The sequence below is a fragment of the Engystomops pustulosus genome, chromosome 7 (assembly GCF_040894005.1).
Source record: "Engystomops pustulosus chromosome 7, aEngPut4.maternal, whole genome shotgun sequence".
NCBI lineage: Eukaryota > Metazoa > Chordata > Amphibia > Anura > Leptodactylidae > Engystomops > Engystomops pustulosus.
Window position 1 is genome coordinate 25980668 of NC_092417.1, and position 17697 is coordinate 25998364.

Here is a 17697-nt window from a genome sequence, read left to right on the forward strand (position 1 = left end):
TGTGGGGCTGGCAGGCTGTATACTACTGGGGGGCTGGCAGGCTGTATTCAACTGGGGGGCTGGCAGGCTGTATACTACTGGGGGGCTGGCAGGCTGTATAATTCAGGGGGGATGGCAGGCTGTATAATTCAGGGTGGCTGGCAGGCTGTATACTACAGGGGGGCTGGCAGGCTGTATAATTCAGGGTGGCTGGCAGGCTGTATACTACAGGGGGGCTGGCAGGCTGTATATTTTAGGGGGGCTGGCAGGCTGTATACTTCAGGGGGCCTGGCAGGCTGTATACTTCAGGGGGGCTGGCAGGCTGTATACTACATGGGGGCTGGCAGGCTGTATACTTCAGGGGGGCTGGCAGGCTGTATACTACATGGGGGCTGGCAGGCTGTATACTACATGGGGGCTGTCATGCTATACACTACAGGGGCTGACTGGCTATATACTGGGGAGGCTGTGACCAATGCATTTTCCACCCTCGGCTTATACTCAAGTCAATAGGTTTTTCCAATTTTTTTGTGTTAAAATTAGGGGTCTCAGCTTATACTTGAGTATATACAGTGATAATAGAATAATAAATAATGTGCAGATACTATGTGTAAATGAAAAAATAGGAGGCAAGTTGTAGAAATGTATAATTGGAGGGATGCTATATGCTTCCTTATAATTTGGAGGGGATTATATGTATACTAAAAATTAGAACACGGTATAAAAACGTATCAGTACATTTTGTATAAAATAATAAGTAGATTGTTATATAACACATTTTTGGTAATTTTTTCTTATGTAGCTTCTTTAGAAGTACAATGTGGGACATTATACTGTATGTAACTGTGGTATTTTTAGGGGCGCAGGGATGGGGATCTGCTTCAAAGAGCTGAGCACATCTGCCAGAAAATTCTGCAACCAGATTTTACGACGATTCTGGACGTGAAGGAGAAGACAAGTCACCTGTCAGGTACAAGATGCTACTTCTGCCTGTGTGAAATCAGTATTGTAGTCACTGACTAACCTTCTAGTGTGAGACAGCTCTCAGCTTATGTACTATTATATCTATAGGGTCAGAGAGACAGGGGTGACTTGTCTGTGTGGTGCGGGGACGCCAGAGTAGAGTTATTGTCATCAGTTCTTGTAAAGGTTTTCAGCATTTCCTTATTGGAAGGTTGGTGGAGTGCGAACACTTACATCCCTAACCACAGTCCTGGACACCAGCAGAAAGCCCGGGACACCAGGGGTAACTCTTATACTATACCTAACATTAATGCCCTGAGGTAACGTCACCACTGCAGCCCCTGTACACAAAACAAGAGCCGAGCTCTAGCAAAGAGGGAGGGAGAAAGGGATTAGCTTATCCTTTATTTCACTGCCCCCGCTAGTGCTTAGAAATTCCCTTATCCCAGAATATTTCTATGTAGTAGTAGGTGGGCCCCCAAAATCAATTTTACTGGTGGGCCCCAGGCACCCCAGTCCGACCCTGGATATATCTGCTGCTGAGCTGATGTCGAAGTTTGAAATCGAAGCTGGGCCAGCTTTAGTATATACCACTTGGCAGCTCTAACTAAACCACAGTCAGAGTGAGCTCTGATTGTGGGTGTCTAACCTATTAAATGCCACAGTCAGCATGACCACTGCATTTAGATCTACCTACTGAGGGTCTCACCCCCACGATCAGACCCCCTGAACCATACTAGGGGACTGCCAATCATTTCTATGGCAGCCCTAAGGTCCGATCAGGACCCCTGTGTTGCCCATAGGAAGTGCCTGTAAGATCCTGATGTAATGGGATCTTAAAGTCACAGTATCAGGATATGCATGTGCATAGGCTGACTTAGCTAATACCCTGCAGTATCATCTGATTTTTTCTGTATCATTGTGGAACTAATAAAAAAGATGTAAAAAAAATTTCTTAAATAAAAATAAATGAATAAAAATGCCCATAAGCCCAATTGACATGTAAAGAGACATATAATGTAGAAATCATAACACAAATCCCACAAATATAGCATCACAGCATCCAAAATGACTTGCAGCATAAAATGAAATTATTATTGAACCTGTGCGATGAACACCTTGAAAAAACAGTTAACCCACCAAAAATTATAATTTTTACCTATTTCATCCCACAAAAAATACAATAAAAAGTGATCAAAACACATATCTACTCCAAAATTATACTGGTGCAAAGTACATGTCCTGCAAAACATAAGCCATGAACCAGCCCCGTAGACAAAAAAGTAAAAATGTTATGCCGGTTGGAAGACAGCGATGAAAAAGTAATAGATTTTTCCACACATTAGGTTTTATTTTGTAAATTTAGTTAAACTTAAGAAGAAATATCTTAGTATGATATTCCCGTAATCGTATTGACCCATAGAATAAAGATATTATTAGGATATATGGTGAAAACCAAAAAGTCAAAAATTAGTTACAGAATGTATGATTTTTAGACTCCTCCCCCCAATAGAAAGGTAATAGATTTTCAACAATAGGGCATAGCAAACCCAAAATGTGCCATCATGTGGCTCCACAAACGGAAAAACAAAAAATGTACAGCCTACAAAAGGGCATCAATGCAGAAACTTAACTCCAATAAGTTGTACAGGACAAAACTAGCAGCTGCAGGGCGCTCCTTCCCTTCTGCGCCTCGCTGTGCGCTCATAAAACAAGTATTGCCCAGATGTGAGATGTACATAACAAATTTTAATATGGGCTTTCTATTTTTATCTGTGCACATTTTAGGGCTAAATAAATTTATTACCGACAAAATTAGACCATTCTAAATTCCACCTCCTCTTTGTTGAGGGCAAAGGGTTAAAAAATCTTCCTAAAAGCTGTTGTGTACTTTTGAAAATGAGGAATGGGGGAGGATTTTAACAGAATTTTAATAATTTATATTTCAAACTCATTTTTTAAAAAAAAAGTGATCCCAAAAATTTTAATTTAGAAATTTTGGAAAAAAAATAAATAATTCTGTTTGATTTTAAAGCTGTATACCGTCATATACAAATAAAAAGACTTTTAAACAATGATGAAGACATAAAGTTAAGATATTGGAAATGTTAGTAAGTATTTTTGTTGGTAAAACTATCATTCTCAAAAGCAGATAATTCAGATTTTTGAAAGTGACGAATTTCTCAAAAAACATTGGCAATTTCTTTTTAAATAAATAAATGAAAAACATATCAACCAAAATTTACCACTAACATGAAGAACAATGGGGCAGATTTATCAAGTGTCTGAAAGTCAGAATATTTCTAATTGCCCATGGCAACCAATCACAGCTCCCCTTTAAAATATTCATGAGCACTAGTAAAATGAAAGTTGAGTTATGATTGGATGCCATGGGCAACTACCGTATATACTTGTGTATAAGCCGAGATTTTCAGCACAAAAAATGTGCTGAAAAACCTTACCTCGGCTTATACATGAGTCAACTAAAAAAAAAAATTAATACTCACCCTCTGGTGTCCGGATTCTCGGCGGCGGCACTGCTCCTCTCTTCTTTCTTCACTGGCGGCTCCCGGTCTCTTTGCTTACTTCACTAGCCGGCAGTTGCATCCATGCGATCTGCCGACGGGCGCACACTATGATGCGGCGATGTCGCTGCTGATGACGTCATCGGCGGCGACACCGCCGTATCATAGTGTCCGCCCGCCGCCAGATCGCATGGATGTGACTGCCGGCTAGTGAAGTAAGCAAAGAGACCCGGAGCCGCCAGTGAAGAAAGAAGAGAGGAGCCGTCGCCGAGGTTCGGGAGTCGCCGCGAGGACTGGGAGCCACCGCCGAGGACCGGGAGCCGCCGCCAAGCATCAAAGGTGAGTATCGTCGGAGGGTGAGTATTAAGTTTGTTTTTTTTTATTCGCTTGGCATACTTGGGGCTGGCTGTATACGACTGGGGGCAGGCTGTATACTACTTAGGGGCAGGCTGTATACTACATGGGGGCAGGCTGTATACTACTTAGGGGCAGGCTGTATACTACATGGGGGCAGGCTGTATATTACTTGGGGGCAGGCTGTATACTACATGGGGGCAGGCTGTATACTACATGGGGCAGGCTGTATACTACTTGGGGCAGGCTGTATACTACATGGGGAAGGCTGTATACTACTTGGGGCAGGCTGTAAACTACTTGGGGCTGGCTGTATACTACTTGGGGAAGGCTGTATACTACTTGGGACAGGCTGTATACTACTTGGGGCAGGCTGGCTGTATACTACAGGGGGCAGGTTGGCTTTATACTACAGGGGGCAGCTGGCTGTATACTACAGGGGGCAGGCTGGCTGTATACTACAAGGGGCAGGCTGGCTGTATATTACAGGGGGCTGGCTGGCTGTATACTACAGGGGGCTAGCTGGCTGTATACTACACCCTCAGCTTATACTCGAGTCAATAGGTTTTTCCAGTTTTTGGTGGTAAAATTAGGGGTCTCGGCTTATACTTGGGTCGGCTTATACTCGAGTATATACGGTAGTAAAATTCTGACTTTCAGACACTTAATAAATCTTCCCCAAGAGGTGTCCCGAAAAACAGCCTCAAAGTCATTTTGGTCAGTTTAAGTCTTCAAAAGTTATAAACATAAAAAGTGACACATCCCAGTTAAAAAAAATGATAGGCTGATCCTTATAAGGTACAAACTGGCTGCGTCCTGAAGGGAGTAATTACCTGTTGGCTGGGTTCTAAAATAAACAAATTTATGTGCAAAAAAGAAATAAATTGCAATACCTCCAAAAACATAAAAAAAGAAAAATATAAAGACAAAAAAAGATTCAGGAAACATTACTGTGGTGGTACATAAACATTTTTTTTATAATTTTGACAGTTTTGCAGAAACATAAGCTCAAAAAAACATATTGGAAACCTTGGCAACCAAATTTGAAAATAGGAAGTGTATGCTAAACTATCAAAGGCTAACTTATATTGTATATTAAAATCATTCACAGTGGCTCGGTGGTTAGCACTACAGCCTTGCAGCGCCGGGGTCCTGGGATCATGTCTCATCCAGGTCAACATCTGCAAAGAGTTTGTATCTTCTCTCCGTATTTGCGTGGGTTTCCTCCCGGTCCTCCAGTTTACTCCCACATTACCAAAAAAAAACCTATTGGTACGTTGATTAGATTGTGCGCCCCATTGGCGACAGGGACTGATGTGACAGCTCTGTGCAGCGCTGCGTAATCTGTGTGCATTTTATAAATAAAGAATTATTATCATTATTATTTTTTTTTTAGTTTGTGGATAGATACTGATGTTGACCATTTGAGTAGTTTTTTGTTTTTTTACATTTTTAGGGATTTTTTTTTAAAGTCTCAGATGGCCAATGAGTGTAACATGTCTAAACCTTTGGATCAGTAACATTCTGTAGATGCGTCCAGTTTGTCTCAGCGTAGTGCACAGCGAGTTTGGACGGAAATACAGAAAAATTGCAAAACAAAAGTGCAAATACAGAGCTGCTCAGATATCGGAGAGTATTTCATGCTAAGAAAATGAATTTGAAAAAAAAAAAAGATAGATGTTTATGATAGATTAATTGCAGAATTGCTTCGTAGACCATATCCACTGGGGCTCTGAATACACATAGGAAAAAACCAAAAAAAAACATTGAGCCCTATAAATATAGCGTCCTATAGACTTACAGACTGCGTGTGAGGAAGAAGTACGTCCTGGAGAGGGAGAATTCAACACAAGGATTCGAAAACATTAGTATGAGCTAGAAATATGAGCATAAAGTGAAGGTAGGTAGACAGGAAACTATGGACAGAGGATAATACATTTCATTCTCCTATCTCAGGTCGGCTACAGTTGAATGTGTTTTCCATGGAAACAGACCGGTAAGCTGGTTGTATCCCTCGGACCAATCACATTGCACAGTTCTCTTCTTGTATACTTTTAAAAATTGTTTTTAGTTATTACATTTAATAATTTTTTTTTTTTTATCATTATTTGCTTTTGGTGTTTTTTCCCCTTATCATCTCTTTTGGTGCAGATAATTCATTTTAAGCTTATAGATCTGATTTCCTACATTGGCACTAGGGCACTAGTAAGCCTGCGATTATTTTCCAGAGTTTAGCACTATTTGCTTTTTTTTGGTGATAGAACACATTACACAGGACATCATACAGAAATGTGATGCAAGGACCCCCTGTCCGCCAGACAAACCTCACCGCCAGTTCTCCAAATACTGTTCCAGTGCTGTCGTTGCTGATAAGCAGACATGGGGGCACATACATCATAAGTATGCCTTTGTCCATCTGTTTTTTGGGACTTTTTTTGTCGTTGATGCTGATATGATATACCTTAGTGTTTTTTCCTTAGTGGTGCTTGGGGAATTTGAAACTTTTTAAAACAAAAGTTGCGAAAAGTCATAGTCAGTTCTAAGCTAATTTTCTACGTCTGGTCAGAGGCAGTCACAGATTTGAGCCCAAATTTGCGACTTTATTGCAACTTTTTTTAAAAAAGGAGCAACATCTGGATTCAGGTGATAACTCAGGGAACACTGCCGAAAACTAGACATTGGCAAACTTCAAACTGAGACTGTTTTAGGTGCAAAAAAAAGTTGCAAATGAGCACAAGAATCATGAAAGTCTAAGAAATTAGACAAGCAAAACTGATACATGTGCCCCATGGAGTCCTTGCATCACATTTCTGCATGATGCAAGGTCTCTAGTCCTGTGCAATGTGGTCTACTACATGGGATCAAACCAGAATATGGGAATGTTTCCTTTGGCTGAATGTATTGATCTGCAGCCAGCCGTATGTTCATAAAGTTATGCGTCGTCACAGATATGTTTTTATTTTACAGAATGTTTTATTTATTAAATTAACATTTTGATACAGAAAATGTAAGAAGGTTTATTAAAAACAGGTGAAGAGAAAATCTGATGGAAATTTTTATAGAAAACAATGCCGTCAGTGCTGTACAATGGGCTTTGAGGTCGTCCTTTGAGGTTGTCCTTTGGGTTGGTGACCTGTCTTAATGGAAATTTCATCTAAGACGAGTAGGACAGGGAAAACGAGAGCCAGCACCAGGCCCCTGATCATAGTTGTTCCTTAACTTACTCTCCATAAGCTCATGCATTTCCTCCTATAGAACTTGGCTGTCCTTTACATACTTTTTATATGGGATCATCTGGGAATTTACATTTAATTGAATTAATTTGTCATATATAAACATTTCTTCAATTGGATGTTATTAAAAAAATGTTCCTGTGTGAAGATAATTTCTCATAAATGTAGCCAGGTTGTCTCTTAGAAACGAGATAACTTCCTCGGATACGACCACCTCACATTTTGGCAGCGGTGGCCAGACATTGAGCTCTGTCTGACCACATGCATTCAGCAATCATTACTACAGGATGGCTTTAGGACATGCAGTAACTCTTGGACATTTCATATACAAAAACTTTTTGTTTCTTTGTGCAGTCACTTCAGCAGAGGTGGTCGTATCCAAGGACACAGTCTTGTTTCTAAGGGACCATATGACTACATTTATGAGAAATTATCTTTACAGAGATACATTTTTTAAATAACATCTAATTGAAGAAAATGTTTATGTATGGCAGATTAATGAAACAGAACGTGCATGCCCAGAGGAGAACACCCCTTTAACTAAACTACACTTTATCTGGATAATATGCTAATTATCGGCAAAGGCTGCTGGGTTGTGTAGTAGTGCAATGGGATCAATCACCCTTTAGCCTCTGCTGATAATTAACATATTAGCTTAGGAAGTTTATTTTAGGAAGCTTTTTAGGATTAGGTTAAACTAGACTGATGTTTAGCATGTTACAAGCCACCTACCATCAGACCTACCTTAATAGATAGATTTCTGATGGTAAGTTTCATGTAAGGTCAATCATTTCTGTAATAATATCAAATAAAACTAATAAAAACGTAAAAAAAAATATTTTCATGTGCCTCTGTACATTATGAAATCAAAAGCAAATGACATCTATTAAGTAGATACCAAATTATCACCTCAGAAATGTCTAAAATATAAAAAACTAAGAATTTAAAATCAACAAGCCTCATTGTCAGAACTTGCTGAATAGCTCTGAATTTGATTGCAGTCCTATTCTTAGTCTATTGCTTTTGCTATTGCTTTGATATTCAGCTACATTTACTCGACCATTCTCTCACTATACGATTCTGTGCCTCACCACCATTTTGGATTTTACCCGATTCTATACGACTTTGCTTGTCCATCCATTTTCTGTTGTTTGTCCCTCTGTGTCTTGTCTCTCCTGGTGTGACCCCGATTTGCTAACTCAGACTTGAGTTTGGTTAGGCCCCTTCCACACTAGCGTTGCATTTCACGTCAGGGTGCAATGCGTGAAAAACTGACGTTTTTGGCTGCGTTTTTGTTCCATTTTTCCTTGGAGTCATTAGCGTTTTTGCGTTTTTCACGCGCGTGTTGTTCGCATTTTTTTTGCGTTTTCGCTGCGTTTTTCACGCGCGTTTTTTAAGTCAATGGGACTTTTTCCAAGGGACCATGGTTCGGGAATAAAATGTTTTATTTAATTGAAAAAGAATGTCTTCTGATAAGTTAGCAGATGTATGCAAACATCTGCAATCTATTCTTCACTGTTCCGCGCGTATATTATCTCCCGACAAGTAAGCAGATGTGAAGAACAGTGAATAATAGAATAAAAACAGTGAACACAGGATCATTTAAGTGAAAAACACATTGAAGAACACAGTGAAGAATAGATTACAGATGTTCGGCACATCTGCTTACTTGTCGGGGTGATACGCGTGGAATGGTGCGAACAAAATAGCATGTGAAGAACAATATATATGTGTGTAAAACAATGCAAATGAGGAAAGACCCATTGGAAACAATGGGACAGAGTGCAATGCAAGTTCTGCGCGTCAAAAGCACTCGCAGAACTCGCTAGTGTGGAAGGGGCCTTATTGGTTTGACTTCTTGTTACCTTTCTGCTCCAGCAGCTGCCAGACAAAAAGGGGCTCATTTTTTTACCTGTCCGACGAAGTTTACCCCAAGTGCACAGCTGCGCCACAAACGGATCGCATGCGCCAAAATCCCAGCAAAAACTCTAGTTAAATACCTGTCACAGACACGCAATCCCCGAAAATATCAGAAAGTCTGACGAAAGTGAGCAGCGCGACCCTTAGTAAATGAGCCCCAATAAGTTCCTCTTCAACTTACAAGGTCTCTCAGGGTCTGCGATTTATCTTCTGTAGGCAGGGCCATAGCCCTCTGGGATGTCACAAGGTCAGTTCGCCACCATTTACCCAGTCTGACGACCTGCGCCAAGTCTGGTTGTGGTTGTTTGCTGGACCTGGACAGTCTTTCGAAACTCATTCTACCCATAGACATGTCTATAAATTTCATTTATTCTTTTGAACAAAAAGTTAATCAAAATTTGATATAATTGAACTCTTTATAATATTGTTATATAACAAATGTAATAATTAATGTAAATATTTATCATTTAAGTGTATATGTTTTACCAAAAACAAAAAAAATTGGACGCTTGCTAGATGAGTTTTTCCGACAATTTGAACAATCTTACAACATTAATGTGCCCAATAATTTTTCGGATTCCTATATCTTGCTAGATGCCTCTTACTGAGCGTAGAAAATGCATTGACTGTTTATACTGAATCATATTGTATTACAGATACGATATATAAAATGAACTTAAGCAATTTCACCTCAACAACTTACTTTGTACTGGACGGTCTAGGAGTTGACGAGGATCTTCAGGAGATTTTCTTCTTAGTCTTTCTGTTATTATACATGTTAACCCTGAGTGCAAATCTGTCCATAATGATTATCACTATTTCTGATACCTCTCTCCATACACCTATGTATTTATTTTTGGGGAACTTAGCTTTCCTTGATATCTGTTACTCTTCTGTAGTCATCCCCAAGATGATTGCAGATCTTATTTCTCAGAAGAAGATGATCTCTTTTTATGGTTGTATGCTACAAATATATTTCTTCCATTCCTTAGGTGGTACGGAGGTTATTCTGTTCTCGGTTATGTCTTATGATAGATATGTGGCCATTGCCCATCCTTTGAGATACTCAACCATCATGAAAAATAATGTCTGTATCGGTTTAGCCGTGTGCTCCTGGGTTCTTGGATTTTCCCATGGATTATTACACTGTATAATGACAGCAAAGCTTCCATTTTGTGGGCCAAATATAGTGAAGCATTTCTTTTGTGATATTAAACCAATGCTAAATTTGGCTTGTACAGATGTATCTTTCAATTTGAGGTTGCTTTTTATCGTTACCGGTACACTAGCTATATCAACCTTATCATTGACTATCCTTTCCTACATCTTTATTAGCAAATTTCTAATAAAAATAAAGACCTCCCAAGGAAGACGACGGGCACTGTCTACATGTAGTAGTCATTTTACTGTAGTTACTCTCCAATATGGAACGGCCATATTTACCTACATGCGTCCTTCTACAAAAGATTCTTTAAACCAAGACAGGGCTGCAGCCATTATGTTCTCAGCTATAACCCCGGCATTAAACCCAATTTTATATACGTTAAGAAACAAAGATATGAAGAAAGCTTTAAAGAAGTTGATTAAATTTTCAGAGTGAAAGATGCTAAATAAAGGCTGTGGGACATGTGATAAAGTCCAAGATTTATTTGTTCACATTGAAAAAGTAAATGTATACATAGAGATAAGGCAGGTGAACAACCTTCGCATTTCAAGCAAAAACGCTCGAAGTCACCAACACAATGGGGATCATTTACTAAGGGCCCGATTCGCGTTTTCCCGACATGTTACCCGAATATTTCCGATTTGCGACGATTTTCCCTGTATTGCCCCGGGTTTATGCCGCACGCGATCGGATTTTGGCGCATTGGTGCTGGCATGCACGCGACGGAAATCGGGGGGCGTGGCCGAATGAAAACCCGACCGATTCGGAAAAACCGCCGCATTTAAAAACCCGAAAGTGTCGCGGAGCTTGCACTCACCTTCATCTAGAATAGGCCGGTGTATTCCAGTGCGTTCCAATGCTCTTCAGCGCAGCAGCGCCACCTGGTGGACAGCGGAGGAACTACCTTGATGGTACCTGATGTTTTGCTTGTTAGAACACATTGAAATAACACTATTCTTCACTTTGCAGGTGTGCGCGCGTGTCTCCCGCTAAGTTCGGAGACACGCACGCACATCTGCAAAGTAAAGAATAGAATTAAAACATTAAAAACAGTGAATACAGGAACATTTAAGTGCAGAACACATTGAAAGAACAATATTCTTCACATTCCAGATGTTCCGAACATCTCCGAACCTAGCGGGAGACACGCGCGCACACCTGCAAAGTGAAGAATAGTGTTATTTCAATGTGTTCTTACAAGCAAAACATCAGGAAACATCTGGAATATTTTATTAAACAATGAAAACACTGTTCTTAACTTAATTTAATGCTCGATCACGAGCAGGGGAAATACTCGTCCGAGTAACGAGCCGGTCCGAGTATGCTAATACTCGACCGAACAGAATACTCGGACGAGTATACTCGCTCATCTCTAGTGACCAACCTTTCGTACATAAACAGCACAGGTGAATGTTGAAAACTATGAGATACATAGGGATCCCTAGGGGTCCCTAGGTTTTGCCTCTTTCCAGAAGAAGCCTGAAGAGGGAAAACCTAGGTCGGATGAGATGTTTCGCATTTTTTAATTCTCATATGCGTGATTTTAATGCTGCTTTGTGAGTATATAAATAAATTATTTGTACCCTTTTGCTTGGTGATCTGCACTCTATCCGCAATTCCCACTGTAGGATCTCCAGTGGACCTCTGACATGAAGGAGGAGTGGGGTCTGAGAGGGGATCCAGCATAAAGAAGCGGAGAAAGGAACAGAAAGAGAACTAAGAAAAACTTCCATTTTCAATCTAAAGGAATTTAGTGAGAACGTTCTTATGGTATATTGAGTAGAGCACTGACACCTTTTGAATTTCATTTTGTGTACCAACCTTTTATGCGGCAATGTGTCATATGTCTTGGTAAGGTCCTGATATACAACATCCACAGCCTCCCCCAGGTCCAGTCTGAAGCTTACCTTCTCATAGAAGCCAATCAAATTAGTCTGAAAGGACTGATCCCTCATAAACCCAAGCTGATGCTGGGTTATAAGGTTATTTACAGTGAAATACCCCAGGATAGCAACTCTAGCAAACTTGTAAAATGTTTTGCCCCCCCCCCCCCCCAACAGACTCACAGGTCTGTAGTTTCAAGGATTACTTTTCGATCCTCTTTTTTATAATGGAACCACATTTGCTCTGAGCCAGTCCTGTCGAACAGAACCAGTCCTCAGGGAATCTTTAATATTGATCTTTCTTTTACGGTACATAGTTCATGCAGAACCCAGGGGGTGTATGCCATGTGGCCCGGTGATTTGTATATGTTAGTGGTTGTAAGGCAGCACTGTACCTCTTCCTGGGTTAAACTGTTGATATTTAAAAGAGAATTTACATTATTCCTCATCGTGTCATTCACTATGGTATTTTCCTGTGTAAAGTCAATGGAGAAGGCACTTATCTTATCTCCTTCTGCCATGACCCACAGGTTATACCTCAGAGGACCCACACTCTCCGATTTTAGTTTCTTATCATTTGTATGAATAATAATTTGAAATTATTTTTGCTCTCCCTGGTAATATTCCTCTCAGTCTCTATTTTTACGGCCTTTACCTGCTTTTTACAGAAATTATTTTACTCTCTATAATCCTGTAATGCCTCATTGCTACCTTCGTGTTTTAGTACCTTGAACGCCTTATCTTTTTTGCTTATTGCTAGCCTTACAGTACTAGTTAGCCACATTAGCTTTTTCCTGCTTCTGTTATGCTTTCCCCTACATGATATGTGTTTTTCACAGGCCTTTTTTAGAATATTTGTGAAAAAGTCCCATTTTTTTGCTTCTTTTGTCTTTGAGAACCGGTCCCAGTTTAGGTCTATAAGGTCCTCCCTTAGCTGCTGAAAATTAGCCCTCCTGAAGTCTAGAGTATTTGTTACTCCTCTACTAACTATCCTAATAACGCATAATATAAAATCAGATTTTATGGTCGCGATTACCCATGTTCCCCCCAACCAGTAATTTTGATATCCTGTCAGGTCTGTTGGTTAGGATAAGGTCCACCATCCCCCCCCCCTCTTATTGGCTCCAGAACTAGTTGCAACAGGTAATTGTCTTTTGTTGTTGACAAAAACCTGCTGCCTTAGAAGAACCTGCAGGTCCCCCCCCCCGCCCCCAGTATATTGGGGTAATTGAAATAAACTAATTACTATTCAACTAACACAATCTGCAACTTTGTCGGACGCAGTGGCGAAATTGTACAAGAGTTCTACATTTATGTGATTCATGTAATTCTTGACATCTTTTATTCATCTGTGGTTAATCCTAAGTTGCTCACAGATCTCTTGTCTCAGAAGAAGATGATCTCATTTTATGATTGTATGCTACATTGTAGTCCATTTCTTGAGTAGTACAGAAATTATTTTATTTTCAGACATGTCCAATGATATGCTTTAAAAAACAAAGATCCCAGCACCACAATTAAAAATTCTTGACCTATTTAGTACATGTTTAAAACGAACAGGTTGGTATTATGAATTCTGAATATTATTTATAATAATATTAATAATATTTGAATAATAATATTTGAATATTATGAATTCTGGTACAGCACTAAAAGAAAGTCTACGCCAATCCCTGGTGGTCATTCATTACAGGTATAGCCTACAAAAGTTTCTGGTAAAGGTTATAGTAAGTGTGACAGGTCAAGGCATTCTTGACCTGGCCCAACTTTTTTTTTGTTTGTTTGTTTTTTCCAAAAAAGTGACAAGCATTTTGCAAAAAAATTTACTTTTTCATGTTATTACTTACACTTGAATACACAGCATTAAATACATGATGAAAAAAAATATTGGGGCCGATGTATTAAGACTGGTGCTTTGCGAAAGATGCGGTAGTAAGGGATTAAAGGAAATTTTGCAAATATTTTGGAACCCTGCCCCTCTCATCTAGAGCACTCTGTGTGCACCATCTTCCTTTGCTCAACAACAAAAACAATGTGAAAAACGGTCAGCTCACCTGGACCCTTATGGACTTTTGATCAAGATGTGGAAATTGTGAGCACGGATGATCCTCGGCTCCGAGCACAGTACTGCATACAAACAAATTCAATCCAGCTTGCGACAGGATACCACGTAGAGTAAAATCAATCCTTTAATGATGATGGCTAAAAACAGCTCGTAATGACATACAAAAATATTTGTTGCACAGGGTAGCGTGGAGGCCACAGTCGGCCTCCACTGGAGGCCAATGTGACATCCAAATAATGTATTGCTTCCCTTGAAGTCTTGTATGTAAATTGCAAATGCATGTCGTTGGTGTTCAAATATTTGACAAAATCTTGGGCCTCTGTCTCCGCCCCCCCCCCCCACACACCAGGAGGAGGTAGTCTATATAACGACCGTACGACCTGATGTGGGAGAGGAAGGGGTTATTGGGGTAAAGAGAAACAACTCCTCCCATATGGCATATATATGTTGGCCAGGGAAGGGGAGCATCTACCCCCCATGGCGGCTCCACACTTCTGGATAAAAAACTCGCCATCAAACGAAAAATAGTTGTCTTTCAAAAGAAACTGTACAGCTAGAACAATGAACTCCTGGATAACATCTGAATATGTACTGTATCTATTCAAAAAATGTGACAGACTACGTATAGCAATATCGTGATTAAGAGAGGGATATAATGCGACAATGTCGCATGTTAGCCATATGAAATTTGGTTCCCATGCAAAATGGTCCAACAGTCTTACCACATGCTTTGTGTCTCTGATATATCCCGGGATAGAAGTGACTAAGGGCTGAAGCAGATGATCCACCCACTCTCCCAGTCTCTCGCCCAATGATCCAATGCCGGCAACTATGGGCCTGAGAGGTGGGGGGAACGTCTGCTTGTGGACCTTCGGAAATGAATGAAATATGGGGACAACCGGGTAATCTACGTAAATGTTATCCGCTAATTTTTGTGTAATAGCTCCCATATGTATTCCGTCGTCCAATAATTTTAAAAAATGGCGCTGTATGTCCAAAGTTGGGTTGACTTGTAATTTTCTGTAAGTTTCTGTATCAGACAACATGTCCATATTCAATTTTTTGTACAGACCCCCATTCATAATGGTGATGGCACCTCCTTTATCAGCTTGACGCACAAGGAGATCTTTGTTAGCTTTTAATTCTTTAATCGCTTTCCTATGTTTCGGGTGCAAGTTGTCTGCCATTTTTTTCGAGGTGCATTCGCTGTTCAACTGTATCAGATCTCGTTCCACTTGTTCCTGGAATACGTCTAGAGATTGTGGTCTAGATGTGATTGGATAGTAAGTAGGATTTCTGGTCACAAATGATGTATTCGGATCCTGTTCCATATTTCCTGTAATGTCACTTCCAAGTTGACGAAGTAATGAAAGATTACATTGGTCTTGGAATGAATTCACATTTCTATTAAGGGCCAATATTTTGTTCGACAAACTAGGCACTGTATTCGGAGCATTATCTGTGTGCGTCGAATTGATGTCAAAGAAGTGCTTCCGAATTGTTACATTTCTTGCAAATTTATTAACATAAAATAACCGTGAAAAAGGAAAGAATTTTCCGAAACGCGTAGGCGACTGTGGTCTCCACGCTACCCTGTGCAACAAATATTTTTGTATATCATATCGCTATACGAGCTGTTTTTAGCCGTCATCATTAAAGGATTGATCTTCCTTTCCTGGTTAAACAGTTGCTCGCTCTCTCAGTAGCTATTAGTTAATGCCTCCTATTTTGTGATTGGCTTTCATCCTCAAATATTCTCCTGTGAACTCAACTTAGTACCTTACTTGCTATCTTGTTGTGACCTGTATTGCTGACTTTCCCTCTCCGTTATTCATTTATCTGTCTTGTTATGTGTATTCACTTAGGCGCAGGGAGTAACCGACACCCTAATACTAGCCACTGCTTAAAGTGGACCCACTAAGCCGGCAGGGACCGTTTTGTACGTGTCCTGCCCCATTACAACAGCATTTGTAAATCTTTTCCGATGGTCAAATGATAATTACACAGTGTTTTTTTTATTTAAACATATGCACATAATACAAAAAGAGTTTCATTATACAAAAATTACACTGTTCAAAATTTTTTGCCATTAACAATATTTTTTTGACAACCCCAGGTGACTCTCACAAAACATAGCAATTAACATCTCTCCCTGGAATACAATAGAAGGTCATTTCTGTCAAGAGACTTCATGTTATCTAGGTTTTTATAAGATGAATTCTATATAAGATTAGAAATAGGGGATCGCAAAGTCTTTTACTGTGATGCTCAAGTATCTTTGGTTCTTTTTTAGTCCAATCATCTTTATTGTGTTGCATACTGCCAGTATGTATGGAAAATAATATACTGTATGTACTAGATTATCTACAAATCAGATCAGATTAACCATTAACCATTTCATACCACAGTTTATTGTTACCGTGCATTCACATCTAGTGCATCCATTGTTTATCCATCAGTCGATGTTTACATTAGGTACGCCACTTGACTAGGGAGCAGCCGTAACTGCAGTCATGTAGTTGCTTTGCTGTTCGTGTCAACCCAAATAACTCATCATCAATATTTAGACTGTGCAAAATCATATGGCCATGAAACAAGCACAAAATACAGGCGGTCCCTGGGTTACTTTCAAGATAGATTCTGTAGGTTTGTTCTTAAGTTGAATTTGTATGTAAGTCGGAACTATATATTTTATAATTGTAACCCCAGCCAGAATTTTTTGGTCTCTGTGACAATTGGATATTAAAAATGTTGGGTTGTCATAAGAACCAGGATAAACAATTGATAACTGTCATAGCTGTTTCTTGTAACCTAAGGCTAAAGTACAGTAAATTACCAACATCCAGAGGTCTGTTTGTAACTAGGGGTCATCGAGTGTTCTTAAGTAGGGGACCGCCTGTAAATAGAATTACAGTTAAAACTGATGTATGGTGTAGCAAGATAGTTTTTGTAAATAACGGTAAATTCATGATTTATAGATGAGCGGACACAGCCTTTACGTGCGGGTCTGCTCATCTCTATTCAAAATACAACATGAGATACTTAATAGTAACACAATCCACTTGTAATAATCAACGCAACCAGAGAACTCCACAACGTCTTCTCCCCTATAATGTCACTAAGTTACGGTACTAACAATATTATTAACACCTTTAGATCATGATTAAGACATTTAACGATGAAGCCCGTTGATTCATATAGGTTTTATTGTGTTTTAATACATTTAGAAAAATTAAAACATAAGATGCCATTTCCATTGCTACCTTTTTGAGAACTATACGACCTTTTGATCAGTTTTTATAAATATTTGTTTATGCTGCAAAATAGCAAAAAAGTAGGATTTTGGTCATTTTGGTGCTATTTTCAGATTTGGGATTAAATGGTGGGAATAACCATTATTATAATTTGATAGATTGGACATTTTGGGATGATTTTTGCTGTTTTTTTGTTTTTAGATCAGTTCTAGGGAAAAGGGGGGTTATTTGAAGATACTAGTACATCACGTCGGTAGGGAATTACATTCATATATTTTTTTTTTAAGTTCTGAAAAAGTCTTTGGGTATCTTCAGAAACTGCAATTTTCACATGTCTTATTTTTTAGAAGCTGGTC

General features: G+C 39.5%; 1 protein-coding gene across 1 annotated transcript; it reads left to right on the forward strand.

Annotated features, from left to right (window-relative positions):
* Positions 1-9644: 9644 nt before the first annotated feature.
* Positions 9645-10574, forward strand: LOC140070141 (olfactory receptor 12D1-like). Its single transcript, XM_072116475.1, has one exon. The coding sequence runs from the start codon at positions 9645-9647 to the stop codon at positions 10572-10574; it is 930 nt and encodes a 309-aa protein (XP_071972576.1).
* Positions 10575-17697: the final 7123 nt, after the last annotated feature.